Below are 24591 nucleotides of genomic sequence, written 5' to 3' on the forward strand. Positions count from 1 at the left end.
GCGGAGGGTTCATCCATGGTAATGAACAACACTCAGATGCAGTGATTGAGGAAGATAAAGATGAAGACTGCACCAATTTTGTGATGCATGGAAAAGCTTGCAACAATTGGATCACTGTCGACGTTCCTGTTATTGTTCATCGCTCTAAGTAATTTCTTTATTATTTTTGAAAATCCTTCTCCTATGCCTAAGGGATAAGTGAACATTGTTTGGCATCTTTCAAATTGATCATTAATAAAATGCAAGTCTATTCATCCACATCTTTGATGTTTTATTTTTACTTTTTTTGCTTTTCTGAAAAATGGTAATCACAAAAAACATAAATAAATAAATAATAATTGTCCATCTGCATAATATTTGGTCACAATTCACTTCTCTAAAATCAAAATATCAAATAATTATGCAGGTTGGTTTCTAAACCCATTGAATACAATGATCCTACTCCTTCTCCAGACTTTGAATTCCCTGTGTTTGAGGCTGAGGAGGAAAATGATGAAGATGTGTATGATGAATTGTCTCATCTACTTGAACATGAGGAAGAAGCCATTCAACCATTCGAAGAGAAGATTGAGTTAGTCAACTTGGGTTCTGAAGATGATATGAAGGAAGTCAAGATTGGGTCACAACTGTGTCCAGAGGTTAAGAAGGGGTTGATTGATCTTATTCAAGAGTATTCAGATGTGTTTGCTTGGTCCTATCAAGACATGTCTGGTTTGGATTCTGAGATTGTGGAGCATAGATTGTTGTTGAAGCTAAAATGCCCGCCAGTCAAGCAAAAGTTGAGGAGGACTCATCCTGATATGACACTGAAAATCAAAGAAGAAGTGCAAAAGCAAATTGATTCTGGTTTCCTTGTTACCATTGAGTATCCGCAGTGGGTGACCAATATTGTGCATGTTCCTAAGAAGGACGGAAAAGTCTGTATGTGTGTTGATTATAGAGATTTAAACAAAGCTAGTCCGAAATATGATTTTCCTCTGCCACGCATTGATATGTTGGTAGACAATACAGCTAAGTTCAAAGTCTTTTCATTTATGGATGAATTTTCCGGTTATAATCAGATTAAAATGGCACCCGAATATATGGAGAAGACCATATTCATTACACTCTGGGGAACATTATGTTATAGAGTGATGCCTTTCGGTCTAAAGAATGCTGGTGCAACTTACCAGAGAGCAATGACTACTCTTTTTCATGATATGATGCATAAAGAGATCGAAATCTATGTTGGTGATATGATTGCCAAATCCAGTGATGAAGAAGAACATGTTGAGCATTTGTTGAAGCTATTCCAGCATTTGAGGAAGTATAAACTCCGCTTGAATCCCAATAAGTGTACATTTGGTGTTCGTTCTGGTAAGTTATTGGGTTTTATTATCAGCGAGAAGGGTATTGATGTTGATCCTGCCAAGGTCAAAGCAATACAAGAGATGCCTGCGCCGAAAATTGAGAAGCAAGTCAGAGGTTTTCTCGTCCGCTTGAATTATATCTCAAGATTCATTTCGCATATGACTGCCACGTATGCGCCTATATTCAAGCTTCTTCGGAAAGATCAATTTGTGATTGGACCGAGGATTGCCAAAAATCTTTTGACAGTATCAAAGAGTATCTTCTTGAGACTGCGATTCTGTCTCCACCTGTTAAAGGAAGACCATTGATCATGTATCTGACTGTGCTTGAAGAGAGTATGGGTTGTGTTCTTGGTCAGCAAGATGAAACTGGAAAGAAAGAATATGTTATTTACTACCTCAGTAAGAAATTCACCGAATGTGAGACTCGGTATTCTATGCTAGAAAAGAATTGTTGTGCATTGGCTTTGGCTGCTAAGCGTCTGCGTAAATATATGTTGAATCATACAACTTGGTTAATATCCAAAATGGATCCAATCAAGTACATTTTTGAAAAGCCTGCTTTAACTGGGAGGATCGCCCGTTGGCAGATGTTGTTATTAGAGTATGATATTGAATACCAATCTCAAAAAGCGATTAAAGGTAGTGTCTTGGCTGACCATTTGGCTCACCAACTGATTGAAGATTACCAGTCATTACAATATGACTTTCCTGATGAAGAGATCTTGTACTTGAAGATGAAAGAATATGATGAACCATTGCTTGAAGAAGGGCCTAGACCTGGTTCTCGTTGGAGGATGGTATTTGATGGAGCTGTTATTCAATATGGTAATGGCATTGGGGCAGTGATTATTACTCCTCAAGGCACGCATTTTCCGTTTACAGCTAGATTGACTTTCATGTGTACAAACAATATGGCTGAGTATGAAGCCTGTATTATGGGGCTTGAAGAAGCCATTGACCTCAGAATCAAGTATTTGGATGTCTACGGAGATTCTGCTTTGGTTGTAAATCAGATCAAAGGTGACTGGGAGACGAATCAACCCGGTTTAATACCATATAGAGATTATGCGAGGATGATTTCAACTTTCTTTACAAAGGTTGAGTTTCATCATATCCCTCGAGATGAAAACCAGATGGTAGATGCTCTTGCAATGTTGGCTTGAATGATTATGGTGAAGTATTGGAATGAAGTTCCTAATCTGACCTTGATGCGTCTTGATAGGCCATCTCTTGTGTTTACTATTGAAGAAGTCAAAGATGAGAAGCCATGGTATTTTGATATCAAGTGTTTCCTCCAAAGTCAGGTTTACCCATCTGGGGCATCTATGAAAGATAAGAAGACTTTGAGGAGATTAGCTGACAACTTCTACCTGAATGGTGATGTGCTATACAAGAGAAATTTCGATATGGTTTTGCTCAGATGCATGGATAGACACGAAGCAGGCATGTTGATGACTGAAGTCCATGAAGGTTCCTTTGGTACTCATTCCAATGGACATGCTATGGCTAAGAAGATGTTGAGAGCAGGTTACTATTGGCTGACAATGGAATCTAACTGTTGCAAGTTTGTGAAGAAATGCCACAAGTGTCAAATTTACGCAGATAAGATTCATGTTCCTCTGACACTTTTGAACGTCATTTTCCCCCATGGCCCTTCTCCATGTGGGGAATTAACATGATTGGCATGATTGAGCCCAAAGCTTTGAACGAACATCGTTTCATTCTGGTGGCTATTGACTACTTCACAAAGTGGGTTGAAGAGGCATCATATGCGAATGTAACCAAGCAAGTTGTTGTAAAGTTTATCAAGAATCAGATTATATGTCGTTATGGTTGTAGCGGTGTATTCGTTACCATTGGAGATATTGACTAAATCCAATGTAAATCATACAAAGTCGAGTCGCCACCGCACTTCTATTTATCCAAAGGAAAGGTTAGAAAGCGAACAAAAACCTAAAAGTTTTACAAACAAAACTAGTAAAAGAAACAGAGATCTGGGTAAGGGGGTTGGTTATGCAATGGGAAGGTGTTAGGCACCCAAAGCATCCTAGGTACTCCTAGGGAGCCCTTTTCACGCTTGTTGCAAAGGTTATTGTTTATGAAAATTTATTTGTGCAAACATGATTGAAGAGATGAGAAAAGAATATACAAGTTTATTTACATTTTGTGTTTGGATGGATAAACCCATTGCCTACGTACCCTCTTATAAAAAGAGTAGGATCAAAACCTCGTAGTTCGGGTAAAAAATTTCAAAACAAATGAGTGGATTGATTGGTCCAAAAGCCCTAAGGTCTTTTGCTATCAAAGGGAGAAAACTCAACCTGAAAAACCACAAGTCCACCATGTGAGGATAGCTTCGACATGCTAGTGAGGGGTTAACCCTATAATAAGCATGGAAGACTTATTGTCCACTCACTAAGGACATAGGTGAGTATTACATCTACCACAAAGATAACTCAAACCTAATAGCTAAAGGTTATGAAAAATTTGATTAAGAAGTGGACATGGGAACCACAAAAGAGACATTTGAGTGGGTTATATTAACCAATTAGAAGTATGTACAAAAATGGTCAAAGTTGACTTAAAGATTCAATTCACAATGAGTGTTATGAAAAGAAAGTTTGAAAATCAAAAGCCTAAGGCTTAGGTTTCTAATGTTGAAAACAAGGTCAAATGTTTGCACAAAAGGTTTTGGTTTGGGTTAGGATGGAGAAATGAAGGAAACAAAAAGGTGAGGGTTAAGAAATGAAACCACACTAGGAGTTCCTTTCTTGAGATCATAGAGATGATCCAAGTAAGTTCCTTTGGAATAAACAAGCACAAGGCAAAAGCAAACAAACAAGTCTCAAAAGAGACCCTAAAATGAAAGGAAACAAGATGCCAATATATGGACTTACACCCGACTCCTGTCAACAAAACGGAAACAGAATGCCAATATATGGACTTAGATCTGACTCCAAACAACAAAACGGAAACAGAATGCCAATATATGGACTTATATCCGACTCCTAACAGCAAAACGGAAACAGAATGCCAATATATGGACTTATATCCGACTCCCAACCGGCAAAACGGAAACAGAATGCCAATATATGGACTTATATCTGACTCCCAACCATAAAAACAAACAAATATCAAAAGCAATCATGCAAAAGCAAACATGCCAAAAGCAATCAAGCCAACAATCATCACACACTATATACATAGAAGAGGCTTCAAACCAAGGGTAGGCTTTAGTCAAGAGGGGTCATATCAACCTCGACAAACAAGCTAAACTGTACAAGGGTAGTTTGTAGCTCTTAACCACTAACATTGAGATTTAGGGTGAAGCTGATCAAAGATGGAAATGAGGATGAGACCTCATGCTCTTAACCCTGACCTGGGTGAGCTCATGATAAAGAAAGCGTGGGGATCCAGAAAGTGAGATCTTATTCCACTTGACAGACACTGGATAAAGATCTTGGGTACATGTTCAGGAGCATCAGCACGTAGTGCGAGCATAATGAACGACTCACTAAATAACGGGGGATTGACTACTAATCCCTTCTATCCGTCAATTGCCTCTTCACTTAGGAGGACTTATCAAGTAGAACATGCCTCAACTTGGAGGTCATTGGCACAATTGTAAATAAACACAAACAAAGCCTCTTCAGGAGGACTTGCCAGCAAAATGCCTGCCAAAAAGGTGACAGGACTTCCAGACTACATGGAGTAAGAGGATAACTACCTAAGTGGTGTATCAACCACAATCCAAAGCTCAAGCAAGAGCTAAAAGCAAGCAACTAATGTACCTGTACAAAAGCTAAACAGTTAGTATCTCAGACAACCAGTCAGAAAACAAACAGTGAAACCATTCAACTATTACACAACTCAATGTACAATGGTCAAGCAATCAAATGAGGCAATATGCTCAAAACATCAACTTAAATCCCTACAAAACACAAAGAAGTCAGAACACAATCCAATTTGCATCTCAAAAGGTGGGCAACTCAACCATTAATGCTAAGTGTCCAAACCTGAAACACAAGTCAAGGTTAGTTCATGTACAAAACACTAGTACAAAGACTAAGTTCAAAACCAAATCAAATGATCAAAACAGAACTCAATCTTTCACATAATACACATTCAAACAAACAACAAAATGTCCTCAAAAGGACCAACATCAATTCACAAGGGAAGTAGCTCAAATGATCAATGTAAAGCAAAGGCAAGCAAATATGCACAAAGTGAACTTCCAAATTAGAAAATCCAAATCAAAACAGAAAAGCAAGCAATGGCTATGAAATTTTTTATGCAAGCTACTCATGTTATGAACAAACAATGTGCAAAATATCAAGTCCATAAGAGTTCAAATGATAGGTGAACAAAAATGCACAAATGCAAGGTAAAAAATGTGACACAAATTGTCACATACATCTTCATGTGTCAAAAACAATGATAGCATAGGAGAAAAAATTCAAACCAGTGCTCAAAAAATCATATCATGAGTGAAGATCAAGCATGCAAAAATTCAGATCAATTGGATCAATACATAGCATTTCACAAGTCATTGAACACAACATGTCAAAATAGCACAATGTCCAATAAAAAATTTACAATAAAAAAATAAGACATCAAAAAATCATGAAAATAATATAAAAAACAACTAAACATTAAGACAAAGCTATGAAAAAAATTGGAGTCAATTTGGAGCATTTTTCAATTTTTAATGATTTTTTAAAGATGAACAAAATAATATGAAATATTAAAAAGAAATGGAGGGAAAACAATTATTTGAAATTAACCAGAATTAATCATGGCCATTGGATGAAGCGCGAAAATCAGATCAAGCGGTCCAAATTTGAATGCTAAAACGCACAGTTTTATTAAAATACATCAGCAACACACTCAACAAGTCCAACATACACATGGCAAGGTCAATGGAATGATAACCAATCAAAGAGACAAGCAAGCGCATACATCAGCATCCAGCAAGGCAAAAATTGAAACGATGCATTTCATTTATTACATGGCAGCACACTCATTAGTCAATCATACATATGGCACGGTCAAAGCATTCAGGACCAATGGAACATACACGCAGGCATTACATGGCGTACACGAGGCCATCACGTAGGACCAAAACCCTAAAAAGTTGCAGACGGCGGAGCTACTCTTCGGTCATCTTCTCCGGCCACATCCACGGTGGAGCTAACAATTTTTTTTCCAGAAATGAATGAAACCGGTACCATTCGAAAGCTCTTGCAACAAGGAATCCAAATATCATGTTCATACATCCTAATTCATGCTAGGTTTCACGGATCGAATGAAAACATATTCATGCACAAAACTTACATTTCATCATACAACCTCAATTCTAAGCCAAATCAAGATCTAAACATATCAGCATGCTCTACTAAGTGAGATCTACACAATTATAACAAGAAAATAGCAAAAGGAGAGGATCGATTTGAAGTCACCTTGAACTTGAAGCTTTTGAATTCGTGTGATCAAGCTCTCCAAAGTTCCAAATCTACTCCTCTATGCTTCTGTTGAAGCTTTGTGCAAGACTTATCAGTTGAAACCACCTAGATTCACTTCAATTTCAGAAATCCATGAACATGTTCATGCACTCGACCTGCTTGAAATCCAACTCAATCGTCCAATCTAGATGATGATTCTTGCTCAGAATTACACCAGGAGCAAGAATATGCAAAGAGATTTGGTGTTTGTGTGAAGAAAATTGAATTTCGAAGAGAGAGAAAAATGGAGGGAAATGAAAATTTGGATCTGAAATTCTGTTATTCTGTGAATGAGATTAGGGTTTGGCTTTTATATGGTGTGCTAATGATGTTGCTAATCCAATTAAGCCTTGGTTAAACATGATTAGGGAAAAATAAGGCAAAGTGCAAAAATGCAAATGAAGGTCCCATGCACATGCTACACGTGATCTTTTCTATGCTAAGCTTCAAATTTACTTAAAATCATCCAATGGTCATCATGGAAGTGTCATTTTGCTTGTATCACAAGCCAATTTTGAATTATGGAATTTCCCTCCAAAATGAACACATGTGAAATGATGATCATACACACTTTTTCCATGCATGGAAAGGCTTGTTTTGAGAAGTATTGGTCATGAGGAGTATTTTACAAAAAGAATGGACCAAATTGGAGTTTTGTATCAAAAGTTATGTCACTTTGAACTTCCATGTACACCTTGTGATCATTTGGCCATAACTTCTCAACCATTCATCATATGGACATGAAATAGGACTCTTTGAAAAGGGGAGACGAAGATCTACAACTTTCATGTTCACCAAAAATCCATTTGAAACTTATTTGATGTTGATAAGTCAAGTTGAATGTGGACCAGAAACTTGCCATTTTTGGAAACTTGAAATTACATGTCACTTTCCATTTTTGGAAACTTTTGCCATGACTTCAAAATCTTCAAGATAGATGTTTGAAATGACAAATAGACTTCATTTGAACATGAATGAGGTGTTTCAAATCATTTCCCCACCTCAAAGCCCTCAGTTGACTGCACAGTTGACTTTTTGGTCCTCAGATGACCATGAAATGTATTGATGAACTTGGGCCTTTATCTTTTGATGAAATTGTTCCAAAATAGAACCCTAGCTCATGTAAGCTCTTTGGAATGATCATGTGGTCCTTATACCAAGGAAAATATCTCAGCTCTTACACAAAGGATGCTCTTGAAGTGCTTGACCTATGATTGCTTAAACTACAAAAAAAAAGTAAATGACATATTTTTGTGCTTTTGGTTAGTAAACAAAACAAGAAAAGCAATGATATACAATACAAGCATGCCTGGTGATCTCAAACCACTCACAAGGAGGTTCCACCCAAAGGTAAAGGAAGCCAAGATGCTCAATGATCCTTGAGGCTATGCAATGCAATGCTATGATGCCATGAGGGATCTTAGGGACAAAATTGGGGTCTTACAATGGTGTACCAAGTAAGATCATTACTGATAATGGGTCGAACTTGAACAATAATATAGTGGAAGCTCTTTGCAAAGACTTCAAGATTTCACATCATAATTCTTCTCCCTATAAACCTAAGATGAATGGGGTTGTTGAAGCTGCAAACAAAAACATCAAGAAGATCATTTAGAAAATGGTTGTGACGTACAAAGATTGGAATGAGATGCTCCCATTTGCTTTGCATGGGTACTGCAGATCCATCCGTACTTCAATAGGGTCAACCCCTTTCTCACTTGCCTATGGTATGGAAGTTGTGCTCCAAGTAGAGGTTGAGATCCCATCATTATGTGTGCTGGTGGAAGCCAAGTTGACAGAAGCTAATGGTGTTAGACCAGGTTTGACCAGTTGAGATTAATTGAAGAGAAGAGGCTAACTGCCATGTGTCATGGTCAGTTATATCAGCAAAGAATCAAGAAAGCTTTTGATAAGAAGGTCAAGCCTCGTATGTTTAGAGAAGATGACCTAGTGCTCAAGAAGATTTTGTCCTTCAAACCAGATTCTAGGGGCAAATGGACTCCTAATTATGAAGGCTCATATGTTATTAAGAGAGCCTTTTCAGGCAACACTTTGATTCTTACAACTATGGATGGTGAAGATTTCATGCATCCCGTGAATGCCGATGCAGTCAAGAAATACTTCTCCTAAAAAGAAAAGAACAACTCACTAAGTTGAAAACCCGAAAGGGCGACTTAGGCAAAAATGAGCGTCTCGGTGGATTAAAAACATGAAAGGGCGATCTAGACAAAAGTTAGAGACATAAAACAGAAAAATTATCCCGATAAATTGAGTACCCTGTTGATCTCCATTCCTGAAGACTTTCTTGAGCACAATGTTTGGTTCTAATTCATCTTCAGCCAAAGCCAAAAGCATAGTGGATATTGAAGGCGGTAGAAGAATTAGTGATCATTGTATTCAATGTAGCCCTTTTCCATGTAAATTACCATTTTTCAACTTTTGTAAAGGTTTGTGGAGTCTTGTCATTTACAAACTACCATCCTATTAAATAAAGTTGAGCTTTTTATCCAATTGTTTATACTCTTATTTATTCAGCTAAATGGAATTAAATTTTATTGTGATCATTTTGAAACTAAAGTTTTAAAATAACAAATCATGTTTTTTTAAATAATAAAAGCAATTACTTTTTAAAGAGCAATTGATTTCATTAAAGGATGTCCACAGCGGTCTAAGGACAGGTAATCCCTAAAATGCGAAACATTGTTAGTTTTCCCCAAGCAGTTGGTGTGATCTCTGTTTCTCCGCCAACAACATTTCAACATCTCCAGCTGAGTTTTGTTGGTTTCCCCAACTGAGTTCGTAATTGCCTCCCTCGAGTTGTAGGCGCATTATTGCCGTAAGTTGCATAGATTCAACACATTTTGTTTCCCCGTAAATCGCCATTTGAGTTATCCCTAACCTCTGTTAGCCCCGACTATTGAGCAGTATTTTCGATCCTCTGTAAGGTTGTCTCCCATTTGATATGGTGTTGACCTAAAATTCCCCCGCGGAGTTGATAGTGCAGGTTTTTGGTAAACCTTTTCCTTCTCCCCAGCCAGATTTAAGCCTCTGAGGTGGACGATTCTCTCCCGCAGATGCTTCCCTCCTGTAAGGATTAACTGAGAATTGTATCGATGATTCAGACCAGTGACATTTGTATCCTTTATGATCATTTTGTCATCATAATGATCATATATACATATACATATACATTCAGAGATTTCATTATTTGCATGCACTTTGTGATCCATTGTTTCTCTGATCCTATGCTACGGTGGTATCCTTTCCCCCCATGCAGATTTGGTATGTCTGCCATCTTTAAATTGTAGAGTGTTATCCCCTTAAGTAGAAAGAATTTAACCTTTCTCAATCCCCACTGAGTTACTTCCTCGTGGATGGTCATTATTTCAGTTTCCTCCCCAGTTGATTATCTGGATGGAATCACTCCCTCTGAGTTCATTGGGTTGAGTCTTTGATTGACCGTTTCTTTCTAGATATTACCTATATAGATGCTTTTGGTCCCCTGAGAATCTATTACCCAGTAACTGGTAACATTCTTCTCAATTTGCAAGTATTTCACTTTTGCCCAATACCCGACAAAAGTAACCATTTTCTCCCTAGCGGATTCGTTTTCACGTTTCCCAAGAAGTCTATCCTTGATATGTTCATCCTAACCGATGTCGGATATTCTCTTTTTGGTATTCTACCCAGTAAAAAGGTAGTTATAATCCCTATTTCCTTTCCCCAGAGAGTTAATTCTTGATATGTTCATCCTAACCGGTGATGGATTTCCTCTTTGTTGCGGTCTTCTGCCCAGTAACCGGTAGTTGTAAATCCTGCTTCCCTTCAGAGTTTATCCTTGATATGTTCATCCTAACCGGTGACGGATATTCTCTTTTCGGTATTCTATCCAATATCCGATAGATATAATTCCTACCTTTTTTCAGACAGTTTATCCTTGATATGTTTATCTTAACTGGTGACAGATATCCTTCCTAATGTCCCTAGGTGAGTCTATCCTTGATATGTTCATCTTAACCGATGACGTATATTCTTTCCGTTTGAGTCTATCCTTGATATGTTCACATTAATCAGTGACGAATATTCTATTTCTTTGCGGTCTTCTGCCCAGTAGCCAGTAGTTGTAAACCCTATTTGGCTTTTCCCCAACAAGTTATTCTTACCCAGTAACTGGTAATGAATACACCTCATATTACCCATAGCGAGTCATCCTTGATATGTTTACCCTAACCGGTAATGGATGTCCTCCCTGTCAGATTTTGTTATCCCCTTACCCAGTAACCGGTAGAGGATAATCTACTTCTGTTCCTCCTGTGTTGAAGATCATTTTCTTCCCCAGTTGAGTTTGAGCGTGTATTTCCTCAGTGAAATCTCCATTTCCTGTTTGGTTCAAGTATTTCAGCTTTGTTCTGATCTACCCGTTTTCCCTGCAGATGTTCCTTTTATTCCCCAGTTGAGTCTTTCCATTGATTTATTTTTATGGAATCCCTCGAGACCCCAATAATTTTTAAAGTCGTAGCCTGGTCTACACACAACCTTTCCCCCCCCAGAGTCTCTGTCTCCCCACTGAGTTTTCCTTATGGAATGCATTATACTCCTGCGGATTTTCGGTATCTCCGGATTTTTTCCTTTGTGGCAACATTTTCCCCACGAAGATTATTTTAACATTCAATCATATGCATCATGAGGTATCTTAGGGACCAAAATTTATTTCTATATGTTGTTATTTAAGTCCATTCTACTGAGTCGATGCGAAGATTTTAACCTTCATCTCCTCAGCTAGAACGTCCTTAAATAGGGGCAGCTGTAAGACCCCAATTTTGACCCTAAGATCCCTCATGATATTCTCATCATATGCATTAGCATTCGTATCACACCTTGGCATCCTCCTTACCCCTTATTCATTAGGTTTGCAATGTGATAGATCACCAAGCACATTTGATTGTATCATACTTCCTTTTTTCTTTGTTTACTAACCAAAATACCAAAAATATGTCATTGTATAACTTAACTCTTTTGTAGGTAGTGCACATGCTCACCTATGCTCTATCAAGCTCATATATAGGGTTTAAGACCCTCATTGCAAGGAGTTCCATCAATAAATGGTTTACTAAGGCTCTAAGTATCATATATGGATCCCCATGATCTTCACATGTTATTTTGATAAAGAAATCATCAAGAATTTGGAGTTGGTTTGCCTTGGAAACCCTAATTCATCTGGGTATCTTATGTGACTTCTTCGACAAGTTTCTTCACCAATTGGTCAAATATTTCAAGGGATACTTCACATTTCATCATCTCATGCATATATGATCCTCCATGAGTCCCAAATGTTAAGAGAAGGTCAAGCTAGCAAGTTGGTTCATGGTGGTTGGCTAGAGGAATTCAACTGGTCAAAACTGGGGTTCCCTAGACCCTATCTCCTATAATTTTTGTCATATGAAAATTATTCTAAGATAAACGTTACTCTAAATGACATTCCAAACAACTTTCATGTTGAGGTCAAGATCTAGTTTTTCTTGGAAAGTCATTTTTTATGGTGAAAGATTATAGGTCATTTTGTCTAAACCCTAATTTGGAGGTCAACTTCCCAAGACCATAACTTGCTCAATGTTTATGATATGAAATCCATTCAAGTTGCATGATCAAATTAAAGGTGCCTACTTCAACTTTTATGTTTGGAGGAAGTGCAAATTCAACTTGTAAATACATGTGATAAAGGGAAACATTATAGGTCATTTTGGGCCAATACCATTGTACAAGTGATTTTCCTCAACTTCTAAAATGCATAACTCCTTCATGCTAAATCCAAAAGAGGTCAAATGTGTGACCAAATTGAAGGGATTTGGAAGATATACAACTTTGATGAAGGAAATTTCCTCATTTGAAGTCCATAGAAAAAGTCACTCAAGGTGGAAGAAGTGAACATATGGCTAGATACTTAGATTTTTTTTGATATGTTTGATTTTCCAAACTTCCACCTCAAAATTCATCATGATCCAAGCTTAAAATGAAAAAGTGTCTAACATGAAAGTTGTTCCTCTTGATCTAACCTTTCCAAAAACTCCAAATTCATCTCATTTGGACAAAGTATGAATGACTTGCGGATGGCTTAAAGTTGAAGGACCATTTGGAAGATTTGAAGTTCCACTTTTCATATATGATTGCATGGCCCTTCCATATGATTTCAGCATTGCTTACACACAATTTTGGACCTAAGTGCATCATTTGATGGGCCTATCACACGCCCATGCAAGCATGCAAGTGAGATTTCCAACTTTGGCCAAAAATGGAAGTGTGCAATTATCAATCTCCTTGGCTATAAATATAAGTCCTCTTGCTCAGAATTAAGGATCCTGGCGCGCAAGCTTTGAATTAGCAACCCTAAACCCTCACATTCAAAGGATAAGCTTGAAGATTTTCTTTGAAAATCGAGTTTAAATCTCTCACTATTTTTGAGATTGAAACTCCAAGAGTCCTTCCTTATCTTTAATCCATTTCCACTCCATTAAGCATCTGAAGCAAGGCCAAGCGTAATTGAGAGCAAGATCGTGCTAATCTGAAGCTACATTGAAGGTGATTTTCAGAATTTTTCATCTTTTCGATTCTCACTCAATTATCTAATATTATTGTTGATTTTTGGTTGTCTGAAGTCCTACCAATGTAGGCAACAAGATTGAGTTGCTTAGAGGTCAAATCGAAGCAACTCAGATCATGATCCTCAAAATTCAACTCCCTGTATCTTTCTATATACTTGGAGTTAGACAAAATTGAGGCCAAATTTGAGCTCCTGAGCATTTTTTCTTTAAATTCATGTCCTCCTTTTTCATATTGGTGATGGTTAAGGGTGGACCAGTCCGGTGAGGTCCAACAGAGAAGAAGACCGGAGTTCTGGCTCCGGTGATATGGTGACATCCTTCTGAACCATATGATCCATTTAAATTATTTTAATCTTGAGCGTCCAAAGTGATTACCACACGTGTGGGACATTTGACTAGGGAACACATGGATAACGCGCTCTGATCCACTTGATCTACCACCTCAATTAATGAGGGAGGTCAAGTGGTCCACGTTTTTTTGTAATTTCTGATTTTCATTTTAATTTCCTTATTTTCATTAATTCATATTAATTTTAATATTGATCCAAAAAATATGGGACTTTCACCAAAAAATTTCAAATATTTTTCTCTTTCATTTTATGAATTAAAATAATTTTTTGGATCAATGTTAATATTTTTCATGATATAATTATATTTGTGCATATTTTTAATTGTTTAAAAATAGTTTTAAGTTTCCAAAAATAATGAAATTTTTTCTCCTAGGTCCTTTGACCTTGTTTGACCTATGATAAATCTCTTGGCCATTTATTTGGTCTTCTAAAGAGGTTTTAGGTTTTTTGATCAACCATAATTTAATTTAATGCATTTTAATTGATTTTTAATTATTTAATTGTGAATAAATTGTGTTGAGCTATTTCCTTTGACTTGTTGAGTTTGACTATTATTGTTGGGCCTTGGTCATGGTTGATTTGTCTTTGTTGGATTAAAATCATTGGATTTAGGGGATTGATGAAATGTACATTTCATCTCCCAAAATGAATGAATGATTTTAATTTGATAAAAGTCCTCCCATGACCAATTTGTGTTTGTCTCGTTTCCCCTCCCTCTTCATCTTCAATCCCATTCTATCCCATTCATTCCATTGACCTATGATATCTCTACATCCTAAGGCTAATTGGTTGATAAACCAATACAAGTATGGATGAGATTAGGTCCACCCTTTTGCCATTTTCTTTTAAGTGTGGTATGTTTTAGGAGTATGGTTCATTATACCATATCTCTAACATGCATTAACACTAAAATTTCTATTTCCCGGTCTCAGATAGTTGTGACTTCTACATAAGTCCAATTACGATTACTTAACATAGCGCTAAATTTTCACCCAAAAGTATAACATTCTAGTAAGTGAGATTGTAAGTCTCCCCCCTTTCATGGCATTGTGTGGAAACTTGGCCTTTTTTCCTTCCTTTGGAAGATGTCTTGGTTCAAGGATCCATGCTTGTGAATAGAGGGTTAAGTGTTCTCCAAAGAATGGCTTAAATAATTGAAAAGCAAAAACAATACTAACTTCTAATCAACTAACATTTGACTAACTTTTAATTTCAAGCCATTTACTTTTAATGCCATTTTCACATTGCTCATTTGAGCCATATACTGTGATAGTATATACTTGTTTGTGTATTTTGTTTGTGTTTGTGATCTTTTGACCTTAATATACATAATGACAACAAAAACTCTTAAAAAATATTTGTGTGGACTGTTGGATTTGATCCGAGACTTGGACTTAGAATTAGGCAACATTCCCAATGCAAAAGGACTTGGCCAATGCCAACTTTTCTGAAACCAAGTGCTTGTGAATTAAATTTCCATCTGATGCAAGTGTTGAGATCCATTTGAGTTCATCTTCTACATGGTCTTGATAAAGTTGTTACTTTGAACCTGTATCTAATGCCTTATTCTGAGCCATTCAAGGAGTATGTCATCTGATGCATGAGAGATTATGAAGAAGATTATGGAGTTGCTTGCTTGGATGTGGCTATCTTTATTTGATTCCTTGCTCTTCATCTTGCTATGTGTGTATTGTTATTTGTTGATTCTAAAGTCCAAGGGAAAATTGGGTTTCTATATGACATTCTTGTCTATTGGATTGCATCCCATTAGTCAGATCTTTTCAACTCTTAACTTTTAAAGTTTTGCTTAGGATTAATCTCTTCATCTCCCCCCACTTCTCAAGTTTCAAATCACTCCCTCTTTTCAAAAACCTTCTTTGCTTGTGATTTCAAACTTAGACTCTTTATTGCAAATTAGAAACCTAGGCCTTATGCCATTGCATTTTTATACTCTTTTCTTAATCAAACATGTAAATGAACTTAACCATATTGACTTAAAATTTCAAAAGACAAAAAAACTAACACTCATTCAAACTCTTTTAGGCCTTATGTGCCTCTTTTAAACTTAAATTTTTGTTAAAATCAATTCACTCATTTTGAAATTGATACCACAAAGTACGAGGTTTTGATCCCTCATTTTTATGTTGGTACCTAGGCACAAGTGCGAAGGTCTTGTCAAACACAAAAATATAATTAATGAATTCTTTTCTCATCCCCACACTCTATTTGTTATAAACATCTTTTCATACCAAAACACATGTACACACAAAAAGGGCTCCCTAGGAGTACCTATGACACTTTGGGTGCTAACACCTTCCCTCTGTGTAACCAACCCCTTACCTGTAATCTCTGACATTTTATTAGTTTTGATTTTGAAAACTTCTTATCTTTGGGTTTTGTTCGTACTTTTCCCTTTTCCCTTGGACACAATAAAAGCGCGGTGGCGACTCTGGTTTTGTTAACGTTAAGTTTATCCATAGCTTATGGGTCATGAATTTACCGCTACAGAAGTGGTTATGGAATTTGAGGCGGATTTCTTGGATGAAGTAGGTTCTTGAGAACCAAAGGCGGATGGAGCTCGGAGTACGTCATATGAATAAGGTCAAAAGAGACCTTCTTCCTCTTGAAATTCTGTTGTTGTTGATTATTGTTGTTGTTGTTGTTTGTCCTTTGTTGCGGCTGTTGTTGACGTTGTTGTTGAACTGACATTGATTGATTGTTAGAAAATACTAGAATAACTGATGAAACCTGGTGATGATGCTGACGCGGTTGCGAATTTCTTTTAACATGAGGCCTCCTCTGCCTCTCCACTGATACTGCATTGGTTCCACCTTCCTTCTTTCTAGCGAAACTGCTCACATACTTCTTGCTTGATGACACCTCTTCCTTAGACAGACGTCCCTCTCGGACTCCTTCTTGCAACCTCATCCCCATGTTTACCGTTTCAGTAAAATCACTGGGGGCACTAGCAATCATGTGCTCGTAATAAAACGAACTCAGGGTCTTCAGAAAAATCTTCGTTATCTCCTCTCTTCCGATGGAGGATTGATCTGAGTAACAAGCTCTCTCCACCTCTGGGCATACTCTTTGAATGTCTCTTTGTCCTTCTGAGACATAGACCTCAACTGGTCTCTATCAGGCCCCATGTCCATGTTGTACTTATACTACTTCATAAAAGCTTCACCCAAATCGTTGAACGTGCGAACACTCACACTATCTAGCCCCATGTACCACCTCAAAGCGGCACCAGTCAGACTATCTTGGAAGTAGTGAATTAATAACTGATCATTATCAGTTTACATTAACATTTTCCTGGAATACATGATGAGATGGCTAAGTGGACAAGTATTTCCCTTATACTTTTCAAAGTCAGGGACTTTGAACTTCATCGGGATCTTCACATTTGACACTAAGCAAAGTTCAGCAGCACTCTTACCAAACAAATCTTTTCCTCTCAAGGTCTTCAATTCCTTTCGCAACTCAAGGAACTGATCCTTCATCTCATCCATCTTCTTATAAACATCAGGGCCCTCAGACACCTCAAAATGATAGATGGTGTCCTCAACACGAGGCAGAGTGTGAACAACTGGAGGAGGAACAGACATGACCGGGCTGGATGCCAGCATGGAAGCAAAAGTAGGCGCAAACCATTCAGGAACGAAATTCGGTGGCATTCCCCATGGGAATTCGACAAGCATAGTCATACCAGATTGAGTAGCAGCAATATGCACGGTTGAAGTAGCAACCTATGAGATGATAGTCCTCTGAGGAAAAGGAGTTGCAGGAGTTGGAGAAGGCTGATTCTGAGCAGCAAGAACAGACTCCATCATAGAAGTTAGACAAGCAATCTCATCTTTCAACTCTTGGTTCTCTTGCTCCAAATGTTCCATGATTCTCGGTTGATTGACGCGAGTGTTGTATCGGTGAGTCAGCTTGGCTGAAGCACGAAAGAATAATCGATAAAACATCTGGCAGAAGAAACCTATTTATGCAAATGATGCATGGAATGCAATATTTTGTTTATTTTTTTCAATTTCAAGGAACATACAAAGTTATATTTTCAAATATTAAATAACAGTAACAATTTGATTTGACCAGAAAAAATCTCTTTTATTCATATATATTTTGGAAGGATTACACTGAGTACAATTTCAGAAACCAAAGTATAATTACAAGAGAAAAGGAAACTAATCATCCTAAGGATCCCCTAACAACAGTGTCATATGATCTGGTTGCAAGCGCGTACTTCCTTCGGATGCGTCGAATCTCGGACTCAAAGAAGTCTTCATCTGAGCCTTCTCGAGGACAAGCTAGTCAACAATCTTCTTCCAAGCACCAGAAGGATGAGGCATACTAGAGTAAGATGGACCCTCTGGCTCTCTCTGTCTCTTCACTGCTCGGTCTTCAAGAAGTTCAGTAAGTGTATCCTTGTCCTTAGACTCAAGCTACAACTCTTCATGCTTTCAGCTCAAAGCATTGAATCACTCTTCCCACATATCCTTCTCTTGTTTCATTTTGGAAAGTGCGTCTTCCAACTCCTCTATATCCTGGTTAGGGAGAGTTAATGGCTTAACCACAACCATTGACATAGGTCTCTCACAAGCATACAACATCTTCAACTCCAAAGCTCTTTTCTTCACCCAAGTAGTGTAAGCTTCCAAAGTTACACAGTTGCACAGACCAAGATCGGATCTTCATTTCCTATGCACATTATGCCAAGCATGTACCATCTTTTGTTTCAAATGTTGGGGATCTTTACCCTCTTGATAGAAAAGACCTTCTAACTGAGTGTTATTAGGTTTGTCTCTCAAGGGGAACCCAAGTTGATAACGACCCAAAACAGGGTTGTAGTTGATTCCTCATTGTGTACCAATGAGAGGCACATTAGAGAATTCACCACAACTATCAATAATATCCAAGCTACTCAATACGGAGTCATACCAAACTCTATCATCATTAGTGAGAGACATAAGTCTCTGAGACCAACATATACATTGTTTGTTCTCCACAAAAGCAGGCGTCTGAGGCAAGTGCGAAATAAACCACTTGTACAGAAGAGGAACACATCACATAATAGTTCCACCACCTTTAGAATTCCTTAGATGTAAAGAGAAATACATATCACCCAAAAGAGTAGGCATATGATTCCTAATCAAGAAGATTCTAATGGCGTTAACATCAACAAAACTGTCAATGTTAGGGAACAAAGCCAAACCATAGATGAGGAACACAAATATGGCTTCGAAACGCATTAGCTTTCCCAATAAGAACCTCAGAAGTCAACCCAAACAATCCTCCTTTCTTCACCTAATGAGCCTCAACCTCAGACTTCTTCAAATGAAGAGCTTCAACTATAAGATGGGATCTGGGGATCTCCTCCAATTAACTAAAAGTTACCTTGTTAGAAATAGGTATTCCCAAGAGATGGGCATACTCCTCCAATGTAGGCATAAGTTGATAATCGGGAAAAGTGAAGCAACGGTAGAGAGGATCATAAAACTGAACCAACACACTCAAGAGTCCTTCAACCACATCAGCAGATAACACATATAGAAGCTTCCCATAACGTTGCTTGAAGTCCAAGGGATCTAATACAAAAGATGATAGTTTCCTTAGCTCTTTCAAATCGGGACATCTGAAACTGTACTTCTTAATGTTCCTTCATCCATAATCCATGGTCTGAAAATATTTGCAAATAAAACCTCAGTTCCTTGAAGTCATTTTTCGTGTGATGAATGTTATGATGTGCATGAATGCATGAATGCAATAATAACAAATAAGGGATCACACACAAGGCAAATAAATAAAGGTCAAGGGATGAATAAAGTCATTGTCAAGATCAATCATCCATTTTGGTGGATTATGGTTTTCACTTATCAACACCCAAGTTCCATTGATATTGACAAGACTTGATTGGATCAACCAAGAATTAAGGGTTTATTGTGAGTCACGAGCATCGAGTTAGGTTAAGAAGCATCCCAAAGGAGTGTAATAAGGATAAAAACTTGTAGATCATGTTCTAAAAAGTTCCAAGAGTCTTAATTCCATCTATCAGATATTATAGGTTAGGATGACTAACTCATCAACCCATAATATTCTCAAGATAAACTCGTCTGAGTGTAGTATCTCGTAACAACTATTATCAAGTCTACACTTGAACAGTCTCCGCACTACGTCCTAAATAGGTCAAGTCGGGTTAAATGTTCTACGGTCCTCAGCTTCTCAGACCCCAAATCAGAGAAAGTAATGCCTAACCACAAATAACTTGTGTGACATAAATAGACCCAAAAGGGTCTCCACCGAGTAGATGGGTCTCAAGCCAACTTGTTAAGAACTACTCCACATAAGTCGAACATGACTATACCATCCTCCTATCTTAGTTTCACTAAAGTTCGGATTAGAAATTATCTCACCACTCAGAGATCACCAAGCACCACAAGCAGATCATATCACACAAACAAATATACAAACATCATACATACAAATATATACACATAACAAAGTAGGCTAAACCCACTGAGGACTACTCCCCAGCAGAGTCGCCACTTAATTTCTGTAGCGATAAATTCATGACCATTAAGCTATGGATAAACTTAACATCAATAAAACCAGAGTCGCCACCGCACTTTTATTATTTCCAAAGGAAAAGGGAAAAGTACGAACAAAACCCAAAGATAAGAAGTTTTCAAATCAAAACTAATAAAATGCCAGAGATTACAGGTAAGGGGGTTGGTTACATAGAGGGAAGGTGTTAGCACCCAAAGTGTCATAGGTACTCCTAGGGAGCCCTTCTTTACGTGTGTATGTGTTTTGGTATAAAAGATGTTTGCAAAAAATAGAGTGTGGGGATGAGAAAAGAATTCATTAGTTATATTTTTGTGTTTGACAAGACCTTCGGACTTGTGCCTATGTACCAACATAAAAATGAGGGATCAAAACCTCGTAGTTCGTGGTATCAATTTCAAAATGAATGGATTGTTTTTAATAAAAGTTTAAATTTAAAAGAGGCACAAATGGCCTAACAAAGTTTGAATGAGTGTTAGTTCTTTTTGTCTTTTGAAATTTTAAACCAAATATGGTTAAGTTCATTTACAAGTTTGATTAAGAAAAAGGTGTAAAAATGCAATGGCATAAGGCCAAGGTTTCTAATTTTCAATAAGGTCTAAGTTTAGAAATCACAAGCAAAGAAGATTTTGAAAAGGGAGAGAGATTTAAAATTTAAGAAATGGGAGGAGATGAAGACACTAATCCTAAGCATAAAATTTAAAAGTTAAGAGTTGAAAAGATCTGACCAATGGGATGCAACCCAATAGACAAGAATGTCATATAAAAACCCACTTTTCCTTTGGACTTTAGAATAAAGCAATATCAATAAACAAGTAGCAAGATGAAGAGCAAGGTATCAAATAAAGATAGCCACATCCAAGCAAGCAACTTCATAGTCTTCTTCTTGATCTTCCCCTGTATCAGATGACATACTCCTTGAATGGCTCAGAAGAAGGCATTAGACGCAAGTTCAAAATAACATTTCCATCAAAATCATGTAGCAGATGAACTCATGTGGATCCCGATATTTGCATCATATGGAAGTTAAAATCACAAGAACTTGGTTTCAGAAATGTTGGCATTGGCCAAATCCTTTTGCATAGGGAATGTTTCCTAATTCTAAGTCCAAGGCTCAGATCAAATCTAACAGTCCACACAACATTTTTTAGGGGTTTTATGTTGTTTATTATGTACTTTAAGGTCCTAAGACCACAAACACAAACAAGACAAAAAAAATATATACAATCACAATATATGGCTCAAGTGAGCAAAGTGAAAATGACATAAACATAAACAAGTTAAATGATATGTAAAATGGCAAATGAAATGGTAAATGACTTGAATTTAAAGTACACAAGGTAAATGGCTTGAAATTAAAAAAAGTTAGTCAAATTGTTAGTTGATTAGATGTTAGTGAAGTTTTGCTTTTCAATTGATTAAGTTATTCTTTGGAGAACACTCTACCCTCTATTCACAAGCATGAATCCTTGAACCAAGACATCTTCCAAAGGAAGGAAAAAAGGCCAAGTTTCCACACAATACTGTAAGACCCCAATTTTGACCCTAAGATCCTTCATGCAATTTAATCATAAGCATTAGCATTGGGATCATACCTTGGCATCCTCCTTACCCCTATTTCATTGGGTTTGTGTTGGGAGAGATCACCAAGCACTATGTGATTGTATCCACTACAACAAACAAGACCTTAGACAGCGCTTTTTTTAGCCTTAGACAGCGCTTTAAAGCGCTGTCTAAACCTCCGCTGCTAAAGGTTTAGACAACGCTTTTTTAAATCTTAAAAGCGCTGTCTAAGCCCCCCCCCCCTAGACAGCGCTTTGGCCAAAAGCGCTTTATAAGACCCTCTTATTTTAAATTTTTTAGGTATACCTTAGACAGCGCTTTTGAAAAGCGCTGTCTAAGCCCCACCCCTTTAGACAGCGCTTTTGCCAAAAGCGGTTTCTTAGACCCTCCTATTTTAATTTTTTAGGTATACCTTAGACAGCGCTTTTCAAAAAGCGCTGTCTAAGCCCCCCCCCCCCCCCCCCCCCTTAGACAGCGCTTTTGCCTAAAGCGCTTTCTAATCCCCCCCTTAGACAGCGCTTTTTACAAAAGCGTTGTCTAAGGTATACGAAAATTTTTGAAGCTTTTGTTTTAAACCACATTTTTTCCAGGTTTATAAACCAGAATTTCTACCTGTTTTCAACCAGATTTTGACAGACAATTATCACATTTATATATGCCATTTTGGCCTTTTTTTACCAATTTTTGGCTAACAAATATATATATATACCAATTCAAACCAATTTTGCCTTAAATGTATCAAAATATATACAAATTTATGTACACATTTACAAGTCATTACATATACTACAAATGTACACATTAATTACACAAATTTATGAACAAACATTGAGCTCTAACATGAATTGACACCACTCCTCTTTGATTTCGTCCACTTGATCCTTTGTATAAAATGCACACTTGAATTCCTCAAAGTACTACATAATAATATAACATATTTTGAATTAATTCCAACTATTTAATTATATGAGATATGTGTAAATATAAAAATAACTCATAAGTTAGAAATACATACATCGGTGGGAATCTTTAATTGGCCCAAAGCAAGAGTATCTCGCATAAACCTCAACATGAAATACCCGCAATCTATTTGATTACGTTGTTGAGGACACTACATATGAAAAAAAAATATGGATTATAAATCCTAAGTTTTATCAAGTGTCATCACTAATATAATAAAAAATGTGGTAATTAAAAATATACCGCCACTTTAATCCATGTAATGGAGTTGGCGCCCCTCCTTGAGGTTTGGATAACTCGTTGGGCCCGAAAAGCTTGTAGGACGCTAATAAAATAAAAATGAAGCAATTAGAACAATTCACATAAACTAAGAAAAATTTTGAACATTCTCACTTACGTGTCAATTAGGACCTTCATATCCGGGTATGTTGTCCAATCATTTCCTAACGAGTCAAGATAATACACAATTTCTCGGATAGGATTGATTGCGAGCAACAACCAATGTCCACTGTAATGATTAGGCAAATGTTAGATGGTAACTTGGAAAATAATTATAATAGATGAATTTAGAATGAAATGCTAACCCGGTATTAAACGGTATAAAAAACAACTTCTCCGCATCTTTATTGTCCATGAGGATCCGAAGAACGTACTCCGTCACGGTATCCGGTCTATTTAAGATTAAAACTAAGTTGACGGTCGCGGGTGCTAAGAATCCGAATGACACGTCCAAACCATTGGGGCGCATCAATTTGTCATACAAAAACCTAATATAAAAACATCATTAACACCTCTTTTGAAACATAAAGTAAACCGGATTAACATAAAGTAAACATCATTAACATAAGTTGTTTAATTAATAAAACAAAGTAGACCGGATTTACCTAATATATGTATTGACAACGTTGACGCCGATTTCTTCATGACTAAAAACTTGCATGAAGTCTTCATTACCAATCATTTGGTCGTAATCAAAGCCAAAATCCCTACCTCCATATGTAGGGTCCGAACACCTCCGGTCGGTATATCGGTCATCTCTAGAAATGTCCTGAGGCACGACCTATACTTGGTGGTAGTTTTTTCCTAGCTACGGTCTTCTTAGCACCAGAACTTTTTACCCGTGCGGAGGCGTTGCTAACCTCCTTTTTTTGTTGTGCGGAGGCATTGCTAACCTCATTTTCTTGAAGCTACATGTCATATAAATAGTTAGATCAAATTAAGAATGTAACAACTTCCATGAATATATGTCATATAATTGTATATTACCTCTTTTCTTGAAACCGTGGACTCGGTATACCGTGGAATCGCATTATCTTTTGATTTGGATTTTGTGGGAGTCTATTTAACATAACCAAGGAAAATATGTAAGTAAAATTTTAAGCATAAATTTTAAACTTTGAATATACACATTAAAGTTAACATAAGTTTTAAGCATACCTCATATCCTACGCATATGAGGTTTGTCGGCCATGCAACAAACGAACCTACTGCTTCGTGCACCGTTGTTGCATCCGAATCATCGCTAGGATATGGTAATGCTGCATTCGGCTCAACTGCAATATCAACTGATACCTTCAAACATCCAGCAGGGAGCTCTCTAGTGTGGAGTAATGCTCCGCTAACGTTATGCACTTTTCCCTTGCCAACCATCCGATAGTATGGTGACGACAAATACAGCTGACAATGGGAAATGCCCTAAAAC

General features: G+C 37.2%; 1 protein-coding gene across 1 annotated transcript in view; it reads right to left on the reverse strand.

Annotated features, from left to right (window-relative positions):
* LOC127130480 (uncharacterized) overlaps positions 1-23850 on the reverse strand; it is a 60803-nt gene extending 36953 nt beyond the window's left edge. Inside the window, exons 1-4 of the mRNA XM_051059485.1 lie at positions 23774-23850; positions 23474-23656; positions 23287-23397; positions 23165-23214 (exon numbers count right to left, since the gene is read on the reverse strand). Of these exons, the coding sequence (XP_050915442.1) occupies positions 23165-23214; positions 23287-23397; positions 23474-23656; positions 23774-23850 (421 nt within the window). The remainder of the gene's footprint in view (positions 1-23164; positions 23215-23286; positions 23398-23473; positions 23657-23773) is intronic.
* Positions 23851-24591: the final 741 nt, after the last annotated feature.

Source organism: Lathyrus oleraceus, chromosome 3 (assembly GCF_024323335.1).
Source record: "Lathyrus oleraceus cultivar Zhongwan6 chromosome 3, CAAS_Psat_ZW6_1.0, whole genome shotgun sequence".
In the NCBI taxonomy this organism is placed as follows: domain Eukaryota; kingdom Viridiplantae; phylum Streptophyta; class Magnoliopsida; order Fabales; family Fabaceae; genus Lathyrus; species Lathyrus oleraceus.